Raw genomic sequence first — 18,999 nt, forward strand, 5'->3', positions numbered from 1 at the left:
CCGTGAAGTTAAGCATGGAATTCGAACTACAGACATCGAGGGATCACCAACTTAGTATTGGAGGGCAGCGTGGAGGGTAAAAATCGTAGAGGGAGACCAAGAGATGAATACACTAAGCAGATTCAGAAGGATGTAGGCTGCCCCTCTCTTTCTAGATGAGTACCCAGTGTTGCCTGGGTATATATTTATTCTAATCGTCTATTAGTCCATCTTCTCCTTCCCCCTTTCTCTGTCCATCTCATTCCTCCCCCCTCTCTGACCATAGCATTGTCAATTTGTGCCCTGACTCCTTAGAGCCAAAATGCTTTCTCCATCCCTAAATATTTCAGATACGCTTTTCTTCCACGAGAAATACCCGTCCTTCAGCGCTGTCAGCGTGTTTTGTATAAACACGATGCCGAAGATTCTGGTACATACTATACTAGATGAGTACCCAGTGTTGCCTGGGTATGTATTTATTCTAATCGTCTATTAGTCCATCTTCTCCTTCCCCCTTTCTCTGTCCATCTCATTCCTCCCCCCTCTCTGACCATAGCATCTCCCCCATCTCTCTCTCGCAATCCCCTCTTCAGCCTCCCTCCCTCCATCTCCTACTTCTCCTCTCTCTGTTCATCCCCTCCATCCCTCTCTCTGTCCGTATCCCCTCCCCCTTTCCTCCGGCAACCACCTCCTCCCCCTCTCTTTCTTCATCTCCTCCTCCCCCATTTCTGTCTCTCTCTCCCTTCCTCCTATCTGTGTCCAACTCCTCCTTCCTCTCTTTGTCTATTCATCCCCTCCTCCCCCGCCCCCCCCCCCACCCCCGCCCTTCTCTCTGCATCACAGTGGTAACATCCCACACCAATATGAAGTTGGTCGTTCTTACCCCCATAGTATTTCCTTCCCCCTCTCGGTGTGTCCATCTCCTCGTCCTCCCTTCTCTCTCCAAGGTATCATACCCTAATAGGAGGCTGGTGGTTCTTTCTCCTACACCATTTCTTTCCAAATTGTAACTAATAAGTGTACTAAGTCCGGTTGAAATCTATCCACGAGTCTAGGGGGACTTTTATACCCGCAGCTTTGTCTGGGTTCGGACATGTCACATATATTTCACCTATATTTAACATATTTCACACACATTTGCACGCGTATTTCACCTGTGCGTCCAGCGAATTACGCCCTGCAGTTTCGTTTTCACGCAGCTAAATTTTTATGACATTATATCTGCTGCATTATGTGTCGTAAAGTGATATAATTTTGCAAGTACATTCAGTGGCATAAGTAGATACTAATCTGATATGTGTTACGAATAGAGTTAGTAGTAAAGACATAATAAATCAATGCGTCACGCAAAATGCGGCAGTTTTTCTCGCATCTCCTCCATGTTTATGACGTATCTCCTGAACCATGTGTTCTACAATGATATATATTTGTATGAACGTTCAGTGGTATTTGTGGATACTGTCTGCAAAATATGTTGCAAATAGAATTGGTAGTGAACAAATAATAATTTAAAAGATCATGACTGATCGACAGTTTTCCTGTATTAACAGCGAAAATGTAGTAATCGATAAACTTTTTTTTCATAATTTAATAGTGGATGTCAGCGGGAAAAGTCTCGAAAAGGTTTGAAATAACGTGAAAAGTTTGTTGCAAGTCACGAAGTGCTCCTATACTGGTTGAATATAGCCTGGCTACATGCGTGTCATGAACTATGCTTGTTTTTCACCCCCACCTCCACCACTTTGGGAGGTAGATAGGTCCTACCCCAGCAGTGGTTCTTTCCAGACAATGAGTGATACGTGTACCAAGTTTAGTTGAAACTGATCCGGTGATATAGGAGGAGACGTGAAACATACGTAAGTTTTGATAATATGTATAAATTCTACTCGTTCATCAGCCGAACGTATACTTAGTCTTCCCATACAGAAATGTTCAAACGTGAAGTATTCTTGATCTGAAAACGGCGCAATATTCATCTACACAGTTCACTAGTAGTGAAACGTTGTCTCTATTGCACTAACGTAGCACATTCTTCCAATCAGTGCTACACAGTGGAAAGGCTTTTACTGCTGCGCACGTTGACGCCATGAACTACTCCACGAAGAAGCTTATAGATATATTCTTTTTTTCAGATTTGCAAATTACGAACTTGTTACGAAAAAAAAATCTGTCCAATTTTACCATTTCATTTGTCAGAGTAAGCATTTCTCCCATTTTCGAAGCAATTATGTATTACTGAATCTTCTAATTAATGACGTCCCTTTGATGGCAACTGAAGGTTCTAGTAGCCTTGCTCTTTAGATGGCTAAACATGTGTGGATTTAGTGCATACACTGATCACTCAAAACGTTATGACCTCTGCCCCCTGAGAGACTGGGTGTCGCCTGGTGCCATTGTGGGCACGTGACTTAGTAAGAAAAGTATATAAGCGGAGCAGAGACGAGACGAATGGGACTTATTCTAGTGATGACACAGGCGAGAAATCGCGAAATCCATTTATATAAATGACTTTGACAAAGGGCAGATTGTTTCGGCCCAGCGCCTGGGAAGGAGCATCTCGGAAAGAGCGAAGCCGGTCGGACGTTCTCGTACTATTGTCTCGAGTGCCTATGGAAAAGGATGAATTACGATGAAACCGTCAGTAGACGACACAGTACAATGCGTCTGCACCTCATCACGGAACGTGGAGGTCTGAAGCTTGACTACTGTGTAAAACGGTGATCTGTGTCAGATTTGGCGAAGAGTACAATGTTGGCGTGAGCACAAGTGCTTCGAGACACCATTCAGTGCAAAGTATTGCACACGGAGCTCCGCGGCAGACGACCGCTACATTTTCCCATGTTGAGCCAATGAAATCGCTAATTACGACTGCAGTGGGCACGGAATCATAGATTTTGGACCCTGTATCGATGAATCACTTTTCTCGTTATACCAGGCTGACGGTCACGTCTGCATTAGACCGTCACCTTGGAGCACGGCTGCTCGAAATATGTACCGCACCATGGCAGCAGCCCGGTGGGAGTATTGTTCTGATATGGGGAACATTGATCTCGGCTTTCGTGGGACCTGTCGACCATGACAGTTGTGGACTACGTGAACTTTATTGCGGAACTGCGGAGTACCGGCATCCCTTTATTCTCGACGTCTTTTCCAGCGGCGATGTTATCTTCTAACACGAGAAATGTCTGTGTCAGAAGGTCAGTAAGAAGGTACAGTCGTTTGATTAGCAGGATAGTACACTAACGTTGATGTCTTGGCGATGAAAGTCTGGGACGCTGTCGAGGACCAGCTCCGCACGCACAAGCCATCGACAAGTAATACGTAGACACCTGGTGCTAGGTACCTCAGGAAACCTACCAAAGACGTGCCAAATCCATGCCTTACAGCGTCGCTTCTGTACTGCGTTCCAAAAGTGTACCAACGTGCTATTAAGCACGTGGTCATAACGTTTTGGCTCATTAGCGTAAATAGTAAATACGTCAACTAGCCCGCCAGCTAGCCGCGCGGTCTAACGCGCTGCTTCCCGAATGGGAAGGCGTGCCGGTCTCCGGTACGAATCCGCCTGGCGGATTAGTTTCGAGGTCCGGTGTGCCGGTCAGCTTGTGGATGGGTTTTAAGGCGGTTTTCCATCTGCCTCGGTGAATGCGGGCTGGTTCCCCTTATTCTGCGGCGATTGCTGCACAAACACTCTCCACGTACGCGTACACCGTAATTACTCTACCATGCAAACACTTGGGGCACACTCGTCTAGTATGAGACGTTCCCGGGGGGAAGGGGGGAGGGGGGCAGGGGGGAAGGGGGGGGGGGGTCCACTGGGGACCGAACCGCACAATAACCCTGGGTTCTGTGTGGTGCGGCGGTGGGGTGGGTGGAATGCTATGGACCGTTGTGGGGTTGTGAACCACTGAGGGCTATGGCAGGACGAAGCCTCTCTGTCGTTTCTAGGTCTCCGGTTCAATACACAATACACACACAAATACGTCAACTGATACAAAGATCTACTGATTTACGCCTTTATTTTACAAACCGTCAGAAAAAATCGTGTTCAAACTTTATAATCGTGGTTCGTACTTCATGTCTCATTCGCAAAGCGTGAGGTGCGAAACGTTGCTGTGCTGGTCATCTGGCAGTAATTTTAATACTTTTCCTCCTAATTTTAACGCCCTCAGTTTTTCCTTCACGAACATGTGTAATTAACAGTATTGAAATTCAGGCTCAGTACTGAAAGGAAATTACAATCTGTATATTTATGACGCCATCGTCTGCAGAAATAAGTACGAATTGTTATACAGCGGCATTTATCTTGGAACAAATATCTATTAATTCGACAGATCTCAGCTGTTACTGGAAGCTGCGAAGAATAAAGTGATTCAGAGCGATCTAGTACCTCATTTTAACCGATATACATGGCGCGGAGGTTAGAGTACTGGACTCGCATTTGGGAGAGGCGTGGTTCAAATCCCCATCCCTACATCCAGATTTGGATTTTCAGTGTTTTCCCTAAATCGATTGAGGCCAATTCTGGGATGGTTTCTTTGAAGAGGACGCGATCGATTTCCTTCTCTATGCTTTCCAAATCCGAGATTTTGCTTTGCCTCTAATGATCTCGTGGTCGACGAGACGTTAAACACTAATCTTCCTTTGCAAATGGCCACGTCATGTATGAGACGTTAAACAGTAAATGTCCCTAAGGTATTTCATTTAAGGCGAAGTGTCAGCATAAAAACCGACGAATTTATGACGTGCAGATTATCTTCATTTTAATATACACTACCTGATCGAAAGTATCCGGACAACCCTACGTAATGCGGAATTGATCACTAGATGTTACAGGAGGTGGAGCTGCCATTATAAAAGAGGCGGAGAATGTTGTCAGTAGAAAAGCATTAACAGCAGAATGGGTCGACCAGGAGAGCTCAGTGACCGTTGGTGATGTCGGACAGTGACTGACGATCATTGTGGAAGGTGCTTGTAAAAAATCAACGAAAGGAATTACTCGTGAATTAAAACGTGCTACTAGCATTCCAGCTGGGACAACAGCTGTGGGTATGGTGTTAAAAGAACGGGCTATAGTGGTCGAGCAGACCATAATAAGCTACACATTTCTGTGCTAAGCGACGCATGACGCTGTGTAAAGAACGATGGCACTGACCAGTGTATGATTGGGAACGAGAGAGATGAATACCCTGCGACAATACGATGGAAGGGTTTGGGTGTTGCGAATGCCTCTGGAACGTTACCTGGCATCATGTGTGGGATCAGCTGTGAAGTATGGAGAAGATGGTGTCGCGGTATGGGAGTGTTTTTCGTGGTTAGGGTGTGGTCACCTTTATTACGCTTAAGGAAGCACTAAATATGGAAGGATATGGACACATTTACTCTGTGCAGTGGAGGAACAGTTCGTAGACGATGACTGTACTAGCACACATATGTGAGGCAGTGGTTTGTGGACAATAACATTCCTCTAATGGTCTAGCCTGCCCAAGACTCCGACCTGGATCCAACAGAACACCATTGCGTTGACGTATAACGTCGTCATCGCTCTAGACCCCAGCGTTCAAACTCATTACCTTCTCTCGTTTCGATTCTGAACGAAGAATGAGGTGCCATTCCTCCACCGACACACAGAAACCTCATTGAAAGTGTCGCCAGCAGAGTTCAGGCCGTCATAAAGGCGAAAGATGGACACTCCCCATATGAATGTTCAGTAGCAGGTGTCCAGATGCTTTTGATTAGATAGTGTATATGACAGAAGCACAGTGAAATACTGGTGTCCTCGTTTTTTGAGCACGGAACGCTACTTCGGGTTCCCTGTGATTTTCTATTCGTATGTGGGTTTGTTAACTGTAACACGTGGTGCGAAGAGAGGATAATAGTGGTGGTCTCTAGGACGCTTAGTTGTTTGCTAATTTAATGACAGTAACTCTGCATAACCCGTGAAGTGAATCATAGATAAGTGAGTTATGCTCAGCAAGCGAAGACAGGAATACCTTACAGTATTTTTAGACAATGGATTAAAAGTAGTGGGGTGCTGGGCAAATGAAATTTCAAAGACTGACATGCACAGTTAAGACCAATGGTTACTACGTAACTGGCAGGCGTGCGGCGTCACTCACCCCATTCCTGGCGACGTTGGTGCTGCGGCCCGCCACGGATCGCCGCCTGTTCGCCTCCAGGGCCGACAGCGACTGCGAGAAGCCCAGGTCGTCTCCCACGGAGAAACCTGCGATCACAAAAAACATTTTGTCAGCCAGTTTGCGGCTCACTTCTCTGCATCAGTACAATAACAGCATGCTTAAATACTCTGCTGTTTGTGTTAATTGCAGCACCAGGAATGATGCACGTGTTTACAATGAATTTTACTTCATAGATTAACGACACAACAGTACAGAAGTAAGTTGAACCAGAGAACTTTACGTACACTTTGACGGCTAGAATTCAGTACGGTGTTTAGCTGCCACATGCTGCAGTCAGAGCCTCTAAACGTTGTGGCACGCAATCAAAGAAGGACAGGATATACTACGCCACGGCGTTTGTAAGTGCGTCCGAGGCCATAGATAGTGGCTACAGGAAGTTAAGAACGGAGAAGTTTCCGACCGCCCTTATCCGAGACGTGTTCGACGGACGACGTGTTGCGCGGATTTGCAGGCCAGGGAGGCAGTGGTCCCCCTCGTTCTTCGAATAAGGCTAGCACATTCCTCGCCATATGTGACCGGGCGTTGTCCTGCTGAAATATGGCGTGATAAGTTACCTGCAGGAGGAGCAGTGTTTCGAGCTCTAAAACCTCCACGATGTAGCGATAGCAGTTCAGCTTTCACTCAATACATAGGAGACGAGATCACATGTTACAGCGAGTGACGTCCCAACAAAGGAGGTGGCTTAAAAACACTCGTTCGACCTATACTTGAGTATTGCTCATCAGTGTGGGGTCCGTACCAGGTCGGGTTGACAGAGGAGATAGAGAAGATACAAAGAAGAGCGGCGCGTTTCGTCACAGGGTTATTTGGAAAGCGTGATAGCGTTACGGAGATGTTTAGCAAACTCAAGTGGCAGACTCTGCAAGAGAGGCGCTCTGCATCGCGGTGTAGCTTGCTGTCCACGTTTCGAGAGGGTGCGTTTCTGGATGAGGTATCGAATATATTGCTTCCCCCTACTTATACCTCTCGAGGAGATGACGAATATAAAATTAGAGAGATTCGAGCGCGCACGGAGGCTTTCCGGCAGTCGTTATTCCCGCGAACCGTACGCGACTGGAACAGGAAAGGGAGGTAATGACGGTGGCACGTAAAGTGCCCTCCGCCACAAACCGTTGGGTGGCTTGCGGAGTATAAATGTAGACGTAGATGTAGAACCATCACACTCGACGTTTGTCCGCTATGCCGCTCAACAATGCAGTATGCCCGACTGCTTTCACCTCAGTAGCGTCTAATAAGTATGCGGCCACCACTATACAAGATGAAACGGCACACCAGTGGCGGCGTTCATGTGGCCACTGCAGTTTAAGGTGTTAAATGGAGAGCAGTAGAACGGGGTTGGATATTCACGACGGGGAAGAAAAAGTGACTGACATGAAACAACGATTGCTGGCTTCTCCTTCAAAATCTGTTCGACGGTTATCTCAGGAATGTGGAATGTCACGGAGCACATGTCACAGAGCTGCCAAAAAAGCCGGCATCTATCCACAGGCTCATAGTTGTTCAGGAACTGAATGTCAATGTCAATGACAAAGACAAACGCATCACATTTTGCCGTTGGTTTCAGTAATTTATTGCTCAGAGGCCAGGAATATTCGAGTACACACGGTTTAGTAATGAGGCGTGATTCCGCCTCTCTGGTTATGTAAACTCCTCACGGACTGGTCAAGCGACCCCTGCGTTCACAAAAGATTGGCGTTTTCTGTGCAGTATTACAGCGTCGCTGCATCAGCCCAATTTTTTTCGAGTCTACTGGGACAAGTGCAGTTTACATCGAAGTGTTTTGGGAATACGTGAACCAGCTGGACGATGAAGAATTTACCCTCGGTTGGTACCAACAGGATGGTGCCACATGCCACGCGTCTCGAGTGACCGTGACTGAGGTCGGATCATTTTTCCCCTGCAGAGTGATTTCGAAAGGACTGAGGCCCCTAAAGTCATCTGATTTAACGCCATCTTACTTTTTCCTTTGGGGTGGCCTAAAAGGCAAGATCTATAGTGACAAAGCACAAAACTTGGAAGATTTACGAGATTGCATCATCCGTGAAATTCCGGCAGTGATACCAGAGATTTTGGCAGCAACATTCGAGAATCTGCAGCGTCGTGTTAACTGTATTTACAAGTCGAGGGCGGTCACTTCCAGCACCTTTTGTGATTTACCTTTATTTCCCCATGAACACGGTATGACATGTTCATTTAATTCCATTTCCTGATTTTTATGCAAAGCCTTTGAGTGTAATTTAAGCAAATGTTCGTTTGTGGGGCCTCTTTCTAGTGGGAAGCGCTGTAGTTTCTCGTCGATGGTAGTCCAGATCCAGTGGAATGCATACCACCAGTCCAGCCCTAGACATGTCCACAGTACTGCAGCGTGGAGCCAAAACTGTGGACGAAGCTTATCTGTCGGTTATGATAATATAGACAAGATGGCGTCCATCCAGCGCTGTGGTCACACTGCCCGCTCGTCCTTGGGTACAACCCTTTTCTATCCATTGGTTCCATAAACGCATCACCGTCATAGCAACATAACCTGTACGAGCCACAATGTCACAGTTCGATAAACCTGTTTCTTGGAGACCAATCATTCCGCCACGTTCGAACTCATCACATGCTGATATTACGCCCTTTGACGTCGACAAGGCATACCGGCATTTGCTTCCACTTTGATAGCTCCGCATCGACTAAGCGTGACGTAACACTCGCCTATCTACTCACATAAAAGAAGGCGCGCGCCACCTCTCTGTAGTCTCAATCATTTAGTATTGTTTCAGTGTTATACGCATTCTCCGGTTTTTGGAACGATTCAGAGTATTCCTTGTGAATGTTACAATGTTCGCAAACAGTGTTGGGTACTCCTGTCTTTCATCTCTTAATACGTATTTCTGTCGACGAGACATTTGACGATAACAACAGGAATAAGAAACTATGTCGGTAAACCAATAACTATCCATTATCACATATGAACACTCAGTATAATTTCCCAATATTGTTGTTTTGTTACGATAATGATATAAGCTGAAGAAATTAATTAAAATTTGCGGTAATACCGGGTTTCCTGCTTATTAGGTAGATGTCTTAGCCATTACCGCATCATAGCGTTATTGGTAACAGAGCTGCACAGAATACTCTAGTCCAATGCCCTTCGTAACGCAAACTTCAATTCACACCTTCAACTTATTTTCCCCTTCTTAAATCGTCAGTCTTGCTGATGCTCTCCTGTACTGGAATAGCACACCAGCTTTGTACGTAATGGGGAAATGATGGCTGTACCTCAGCCATAGGTCATCTATACATATTAAACAATCAAGTTTTTCTTCAGACTTACGAGTCTCAACTTCATCAATGATAATGATATATAAGATCTATAGATCACCTTTACCTGAGGTATAGGAAGGATTTTACCATTACATACAAAGCTGGGGAGCTATTCCAATAGCCGGCCGGTGTGGCCGTGCGGTTCTAGGCGCTTCAGTCTGGAACCGCGTGACCGCTTCGGTCGCAGGTTCGAATCCTGCCTCGGACATAGACGTGTGTGATGTCCTTAGGTTAGTTACGTTTAATTAGTTCTAAGCTCTAGGGGACTGATGACCACAGATGTTAAGTCCCATAGTGCTCAGAGCCATTTCAACCATTTTTTTGCTATTTCAATAACAGACATCTTCGGCGATACTGACAATTTAAAAGGGGGAAAATTGGGTGAAGGCTTAAATTGAAGTTTGCGTTAAGGAGGACAATGTATTAGAGTAGTCCGTGCACGTATATTAGCTGAACTGTTACAGTGGTGTAATAGCTAACACATCTGGCTAGTATCGCCGGCACGATAGATCAGCGTGTTCGGTCAGAGGGTTAGCTGCACTCTGTAATAAAAAACTGAGTCAACTGCTCAACACTGAACTTGAACGGTTCAATGTTTACGCTCCCTCGGGCACGGCCAAGCGACGGGAACGGTCGCGTTTCTATTCAGAACAGGTCGCTCCTTTGTTTGTAGGCCGCTACGACCATATTATTCTTGGCGGCGACTTCAATTGTGTTTTATCCCAGAAGGACCAACATCCCCATTTCGCCACATGCCTAGGAGTTCAAGCTGCTCGTGCATGAACTGAACCTCACCGATTCTTGGGACCGCGTGCATGGTGATCGGCCTGGATATACGTCCGTCACCAACCATTCAGCAAGTCGTCTTGACTGTGTCTACGTCTCCCAAGGGATCTCCACTGCCACGCTCGACGCTGAGTTACGGCCTACCACCTCTTCCGACCATATCGCCTACATTTGCACTGTTTCGCTCCAGAAGGTGTGCCGCGGTCGATGGCTGTGGAAGCTGAATGTCACCCATCCCAAGAATCCAGAATGCATGCAGGTCGTAGGAACGACGTGGAACAACTGTGAGAGACACCTTCCAGCGTATCCTTCAACACTCCGGTGGTGGCTCGACTGCACCAAGCCTGCTTTACGTCGTTCGATGATGAATTACGGTCAAGACAAAATGCTGTGGCAACGACATACCGTGGAATACTATTTCACGATTCTCCGGGAACTCTCAAACCATGCCCCCTCTGTTCAACGACAGGTTGAAATTCAACGTATTAACGCGAAGATAATTTCTATTATGCGTCACAGTCTTGTAGGTACAATAGTACGCGCAAGATGTCACGATTCTGTACTAGGAGAGCCCCCGTCCGTGCATCATATTATCCGAAAGAAGCAGCGGTGTCGGATAAAGCTGGTCAACGCCCTCGACATTCCAGATGGTCGTCGATTGACGTCCCGGAATGACATCGTAAAAGCCTTTGTGGATCACTACAACCAGTTCTATGCAGCAGAGGACAGAACATGGCGGTAACGATTGATGTCCTCTGTTCAATGACGGGTACCCTGGATGAGGCTGCTGCGGAGATTCTCACAGCGACAATTACGGCTGATGACGTCGCCGATGCTCTTCATAAGGGAGCGGCGAATAAAGCCCCAGGTCCAGACGGGTTCCCGCAGAGAGTGTGGCTCCATTGCCATTAGTGGACAAGCTCAAATGTTTGGGGATCACCTTCATGCGTGATACACAGCGCACGCGTGATATGTGGCTATTTGAAGATACTTAGGAAACTGTAGAAATCTGTTATATTTTCCTTGAAAATGGTTCGTTAGAATAACTGTAGAAATCTGTTATATTTTCCTTGAAAATGGTTCGTTAGAATTTTTGTAGTAACTCCCCATTACTTTACGTTTGGGGGAAATAATTTCCAAACAGCTGGAGCAATCTCCCAGGAAGTTTCACCAATAATTTCTATTCATGATAAGATAAACCTGGAAAAACGATTTTCATTAAATACATTGCAGATACACTGTGGACAGCTAAGAAACAATTGTGTTCATAATATAATTATAAGGAAAAATGAAAAATATCTTATTTCAGTTAGCGAAGAAGGGCGAGTCAATTAGTTAAAATATTATTCAACAATTTCTAAAATGGATGTTCTGAAGTAGGTAATTTCTGCGAATGTGCGTCATAACTCTCTTCTTTCAGTTAGATGACAGAAACTGTTGCAACGCTCAGAAACCTGAATATAACTAAGGAAATACTTCACTTAACAAACTAAAACTTGCTCGACGTCATTAACACCGTGTCTTTCTCTCCCTGCGTCTGTAGCTGAGGTTGCTCGTGGACAGTAGCAGTCCAACGGGAGAAGTAGTTGTTTGTGCGTAGATGCTGAGTGTTAAATCCCACACCTCGCTACATTGTCTCATAGTCTGAAGGCACGTGGCGCCATTCGAGAAGTAGAAGCTATGTGCTAGAATCAGATCCAATTGTCTTCCTTCACATAATTCCGCAGCATAGACCCTCCACAAGAACAACACAAATGTAATTCTATACTGCACAAGCATCATACGATAAAGGTACATACTTGGCACATTACAATGAGAAAAATAGAGAGAAGCTAAAACAATATTTCAGTATATCAGACGAATACACACGAAAATAGCAACGTCGGATTATAACTAATAACTCGACAGGCAATGACGACCTCAAGCGTTAATTCAACTAAGAGAATAAACGAGAAGTTTATTTACACTCTTTGAGATACTTCATATTTGGTCTGTCAAAACATCATGCTGTCATTAGTGCAGTAATAACAATAACAGTAGTGTAGTAGACAAAAACGAGTAGATTTAAGCGAGACAGTGGTGATGACGGTAAGGGATGTCTCGTGTTTCTGCCACCGTTTGGACTACTGAGCGAAATGTCGCAGTGCTAACAAGCTGAACTTGCATTCGGAAGGTCGGCAGTTCAAATGCCCGTCCGGCCAACCAGATTTGTGTTTTTCCGTGAGTTACCTAAATGCCGGAATGGTTCCTTAGAAAGGAGACGGCCTCTTTAATACCCCACCCTCCCCCAATATACGTGCTCCGTCTCTAATGACCTCGTCGACGACGGGAAGTTAAACCATTCCGTCCTTCCTTCTTCTGTTTAAACTGTTTTCATTAACAGCTGTTAACTAACATCTGTGCCTATATGTACAGCGACGTGACACGTAAAACGTCTTTACTGCACGAGTACACGCGAGGTTGAACCACGCCTCTATTTGCGTTGCTTTCTGTGAAACGCTAACACTTTAGCAACGACGTGTCGTTATGGTAAACAATTGCTCTCGGGTGTTACTGTTTCCTGAATTTGCCAGACGGTAAAATAATTAAGAAATACACATAGCCGAATATAAGTATACAACGTAGCGCCGTATTCGTCTCTACAACGCTCTCTTGGTAACGCTGTACCACGAACGAAACTCACAGAGCATTGCTTGTATACACGATTTGATGAAAAGGATCCGGACATCCCAATATAATGTGGAATTGTGACTAGACGTGACGAGAGGCAGACCCGCCGTTATAAACGGAGGCAGGCAGTACGGTGTTGTCGGCAGACTGGTCACTGGATTTCACCTGAGTGACAAACCCACAATCCTTCTAAAGTCGACTCTTGGTGATGTGGTTACCACAGCTAAACCAAGACCGTCGAGCATTGCGGAGAATGGTTGTAAAAATCACACGAAACCAGCGGAAGCGACCACTCGTGAGTTCCAGGAGGCTGTCACTAGCGAGTGACACAATGGTCGAGCCACACATTTCTGCCGTGAGTGCTAAGCCACGCTTAAGGCGGAACCACTGGACAGTGGATGACTGTAAACGAGTGATTTGAAGTGCTGAATCACGATACCTGCTACCATGTGTGGTGCCCGCAGTGAAATGCGGAGGAACTGGTGTTTTTCGTGGTTGGGCTGTAGTCCTCCTCTTGTGCTTGAGGAAACGCTGCACGTGGACCTATGTGAACATATTTTACAACACTGTGTACTGCGTGCAGTTTGGAGACGACGAATACATGTATCAGCATGACAATGCGAGCCGGCCGGAGTGGCCGAGCGGTTCTAGGCGCTACAGTGCGGAACCGCGCGACCGCTACGGTCGCAGGTTCGAATCCTGCCTCGGGCACGGATGTGTGTGATGTCCTTAGGTTAGTTAGTATTAAGTAGTTCTAAGTTCTAGGGGACTGATGACCTCAGAAGTTAAGTCCCATAGTGCTCAGCGCCGTTTGACAATGCGACCTGTCATAAAGCAGCATCTGGGAAGCAGTGGTATGTAGACAATAACATTCCTGAAATGTTAGAACGTCGGCCAGGCTACAGACCCCAGCGTCCATCATCACTACTGTCTCTGGTTTCGGCTCTTGAGGAAGAATGGGTTGCCATTCTCCACACCCATTCAGACATGTCATTGAAACTGTCCCCAACAGAGTTCGAGACTTCATAAAGGAAAGGATGCAGACATCCCAGATTAACATCACTAATACACTAGTGAAAATTAGCAAAAAGGCAGGGTTCTTACGAAAACGATATACAATGTCTGAAGCATACATGTATCGAATTTATTATGAAGTGGTAGACATATATAAGACATAAACAGGCTACGTGCAGGCCAGGGAAAGCCATCGACATCTTTATCTTGAAACTACTTTTTATTGCACAGAGACATGGACGGATGCATTATCTTGTTGAAACATTAGATTATCGTCCAATAGATCCTCTTACATTCTAATCCAGTCTCTGTCTAGCATCTCAGTGTACGTATTAGAGATGATACTGTTGCTGAAAGGTTCAAGGAAACCTCGAGTATGATTTCAAAGACGTATAAGACTCATACAGTTATAGTTGGTGGCGACTTAAATTTACCCTCGGTATGTTGGCGATAATACATGTTTAATTCCGGAAGTACGCATAAAACAGCATCCGAAATTGTGCTAAACGCATTCCCCGAAAATTGTTTCGAGCAGTTAGTTCATGAGCCCACGCGAATAGTACACGGTTGTGAAAACACACTTGACCCCCTAGCAACAAATAATCGTGTGCTAATAACGAGCATCAACACGGATAAAGGGATTAGTGAACACATTGTTGTCGTAGAGACATTGAATAACAACCCCGAAATTCTCCAAAAACAAATAAAAAATGTAGCTATTCACTTGACGAATTCCTAAGAGACAATCTCCACTCCATCCGAATTAAAAATGTAAGTGCAGACCAGATGGGGCTTGAATTGAAAGAAATAGTATCGGCAGCAATTAAGACATTTATACCAAATAAATTAACAAACGACGGAGCTGATCCTCCTTGGCACACAAAACGGAGCAGAACACTGTTGCTGAAACGACGAAAAAAACATGCCAAATTTAAACGGACGTAAAAGCTCCAAGACTGGCGATATTTTACAGAAGCTCGAAATCTAGCGCGGACTTCAATGCGAGATGCTTATAATAGTTTCTACAACGAAACTTTGTCTCGAAACCTGGCAGAAAATCCAAAGAGATTCTGGTCGTATGTGAAGTATGTTAGCGACAAGAAACAATCAATGCCTTCTCTGCGCGGTAGCAATGGAAATACTGTTGACGACAGTGCTTACAAAGCAGAGTTACTAAACACTGCCTTCCGAAGTTCCTTCACCAAAGTAGACGAAGTAAATATTCCAAATTTCGAATCAAGAACAGCTGCCGACATGAGTAACGTAGAAGTAGATATCCTCGCAGTAGTGAAGAAACTTAAATCACTTAACAAAATCAAGTCTTCCCGTCCAGACTGTATACCAGTTAGGTTCCTTACAGAGTATGCTGATACAATAGCAATATACTTAACAATCACATACAACAACAGTTCGCTCGACGTAAGATTCGTACCCAAAGACTGGAAAGTTGCACAGGTCATATCAATATTGAAGAAAGGCAATAGGAGTAATCCACTAAATTGCAGGCCCTTATCATTAACGTCGATATGCGGCAGGATTTTGGAACATATATTGTCCTAAAAATTATTAATTATCTCGATGAGAATGGTTTATTGACACACAGTCAACACGGATTTAGAAAACTTCGTTCTTGTGAAACAACTAGCTCTTTACTCACACGAAGTGTTGAATGTTATTGACAGGGGATTTCAAATTTATTTCGAGAAGGCTTTTGACACTGTACCACACAAGCGGCTTGTAGTGAAATCACGTGCTTATGGAATATCGTCTCAGTTACGTGACTGGATTCGTGATTTCCCGTCAGAGAGGTCACATGTTATAGTAACTGACGGAAAGTCATCGAGTAAAACAGAAGTGATTTCTGGCGTGCCCCAAGGTAGTGTTATAGGCCCTGTGCTCTTCCTTATATATTTCAATTTCAGTAGCCGTCTTAAGTTGTTTACAGATGACGCTGTCGTTTATCGACTAGTAACGTCATAGAAAATTGGCAATTGACGCTAAATAACGAAAAGTGTGGGGTCATCCACATGAGTGCTAAAAGGAATCCGTTAAACTTCGGATACACGATAAATGAGGCAAATATAAAGGCCGTAAATTCAACTGAATACCTAGGAATTACAATTAAGAACAACTTAAATGCCGGCCGGTGTGGCCGAGCGGTTCTAGGCGCTTCAGTTTGGAACCACGCGACCGCTACGGTCGCAGGTTCGAATCCTGCCTCGGGCATGGATGTGTGTGATGTCCTTAGGTTAGTTAGGTTTAAGTAGTTATAAGTTCTAGGGGACTGATGACCTCAGATGTTAAGTCCCATAGCGCTCAGAGCCATGTGAACCATTTTGAACAACTTAAATTGGAAGTCATACGTAGAAAATGTTGCGGGGAATGCTAACCAAAGATTGCGTTTTATCGGCAGGACGCTTAGAAAATGTAACAGATCTACTAAAGAGACTGCCTACACTACGCTTGTCCGTCCTCTTTTAGAATACTACTGCGCGGTTTGGGATCTTTACCAGATAGGATTGACGGAGTACATCGAGAAAGTTCAAAGAAGGGCAGCACGTTTTTTGCTATCGCGAAATAGAGGAGAGAGTGTCAGTGAAATAACACAGGGTTTGGGGTGGACATTATTAAAACATTGGCGTTTTTCGTTACGGCGGAATCTTCTTACGAAGTTTCAATCACCAGCTTTCTCCTCCAAATGCGTAAATATTTTGTTGATGCCGACCTACATAGGGAGAAACGATCACCACAATAAAATAAGGGAAATCAGAGCTCGCACCGAAAGATACAGGTGTTCGTTCTTTGCGCGAGATAGGAATAATAGAGAATTATTGTGAAGGTGGTTCGACGAACCCTCTGCCAGGCACTTAAATGTGATTTGCAGAGTATCCAAGAAGATATAGATGTGGAATTTATTCTAGTGTTCACCCAAGCAATGTGTGATTTACCTTTAGTGCAGAATGCTGCCCAAGTCATAACACTTCCACCACTAAAATTTCCTCTCATTCTTACCCGCTGTTCTGTTCTCAGATCATGCCAATCATATTGAAATCCACCCGCACCACCAAAATTAAACTTTTTCTCATCACTGAAGATCGCTTTATCCCATTCTCAAGACCATGACATATCATTTTCAGCGAACTACAGTCTAGCCTGTTTATGTTTGGGTGTTAGAGTTGGTATCTGCAGTCTTTTCTTGAATGCAAGATGTTTTCATTTGACAAAATTTATCGTACACGTCTGGCAGTTACTGGCAACTGTAAATCAACAACTTGAAAAGAATAACGGTTAGTGGCTCTTGCTTTGCGCAAAAGTAACTGTTTCGATGGCTCAGACAATTTTGTACTTTGCACATATTATCCGCTCTGTCCACATCGTGCACGAATCTAACGAAATTATAAATCAGTGTACTTGAACGGTTCAACTTCTTGGCGAATTGACGATTAGATATTCCCATTTTTGCTTTTTCATCACATGATAACTGTTTTTCGAGTGGCTGCGTTACAATGGCGGTTTATGTACACAACACACACTGTCACTAATGGTGTCTGTTTCCCATCTGTAGGGAAGGCACGCACACACACAGCAACACCGCACAGAGTCCACTGCCTTCATACCAAGTTCCACCCTCTTCACCTGAATCGTCGATGTCTTGTTATATACCGTACTACTGATATAAAATACACCGGTCGAGGTGGTGCAGTGGTTAGCACACTGGACTCTTATTCGGGAGGTTGACGGTTCAAACCCGCTTTCTGCTATCCTGGTTTAGGTTTTCCGTGATTTCCCTAAATCGTTTCAGGCAAATGTCGGGATAGTTCCTTTTAAAGGGCACGGCCGATTTCCTTCCCCATCCTTCCCTATTCCGCTGGGACCGATGACCTCGGTGTTTGGTTCCCTCCCCCCAAATCAAGCAACCAACATAAAATGCAATACCATTTGACTGCATTTGTCAGTATACTGAATTTAATACTATTGCATATATACTGTGCGCAAATATTCTAACCGAAAATTCTAATTTTTATGCAAATATCAATGCCTTTATACTGATTTCCACGTTCGCTTACTTTTCGTCCAGTAGTGTACGAAATGAAATTGTTCTCACTTCTAGTAGTTCTCATAGAGCTTCTGAGAATGAAGGCGTAATGGTTTCCGCATATTTGCGAGTAGCGGCGTTGCGGCTGGCGATTACATCACGGCGCGGCACTGGCTGAACCGCTCCGGCCTTTAGCGCCCTTTCCCCGCCGAGCGTGCTGCTTCATTACTTTCTGAGGTGCTTTGCAGGAAAGCGTTTAGCGAGCGTGGCTCGCTCCCTTGTTCACACACGGCCAAAGTCTCGCGTTGTAGTCTGAGTACCCATGGGTCGTACTATCTAACTGCACTGAGGCGGAGGCACAGAGCAACATTGCGCAGTGATTAGTACTAGGGGGGCATAGCTTTCAAATTCATTTCCTTAAGTTCGGGTTACCATAGATACCCAGAATCACTTTAGTCAAATGCTGAGCTGATTCCGTCTTATGTGGTTCTGATTAATTTCATTTTCCACCCTTTTCAAACTGAGTTGTTCTTGATGACTAACTGAAACCCTCAGCTGCCGACAGGTGTTGTTGATATACCTCAATGTGGACAGCTGAAAATGTGTGCCCCGACCGGGACTCTAACCCCGGATCTCCTGCTTACATGGCAGACGCTCTATCCATATGAGCCACCGAGGACACAGATGAATAGCGCGACTGCAGAGACTTATCCCTTGCACGCTTCCCGTGAGACTCACATTCCCAACTGTCCACAATTCTACATATGTAATGTACCTTATAGACATTTGCTCATCCACTCATTACTCGCGCACGCTTTGGCGATTCCCGTAACAGTTTGGGCAACCTGTGCGCATTCGCACAGACGAAGGTCAATGGCTGGGTAGCCTTTAACTATATACACTCCTGGAAATTGAAATAAGTGTGGTGTCACCGCTAGACACCACACTTGCTAGGTGGTAACTTAAATCGGCCGCGGTCCTGTAGTACATGTCGGACCCGCGTGTCGC

General features: G+C 45.1%; 1 protein-coding gene across 4 annotated transcripts in view; it reads right to left on the bottom strand.

Annotated features, from left to right (window-relative positions):
• Window positions 1–18,999, bottom strand: part of LOC126249521 (uncharacterized) — a 343,459-nt gene that overhangs the window by 146,436 nt on the left and 178,024 nt on the right. For all 4 annotated transcript variants that reach the window (XM_049951175.1, XM_049951174.1, XM_049951179.1 and 1 more), the window contains one exon: window positions 6,096–6,202. In XM_049951175.1, coding sequence (XP_049807132.1) covers window positions 6,096–6,202 — 107 coding nt within the window. The remainder of the gene's footprint in view (window positions 1–6,095; window positions 6,203–18,999) is intronic.

This window comes from Schistocerca nitens, chromosome 3, assembly GCF_023898315.1.
Source record: "Schistocerca nitens isolate TAMUIC-IGC-003100 chromosome 3, iqSchNite1.1, whole genome shotgun sequence".
NCBI classification, from domain to species: domain Eukaryota; kingdom Metazoa; phylum Arthropoda; class Insecta; order Orthoptera; family Acrididae; genus Schistocerca; species Schistocerca nitens.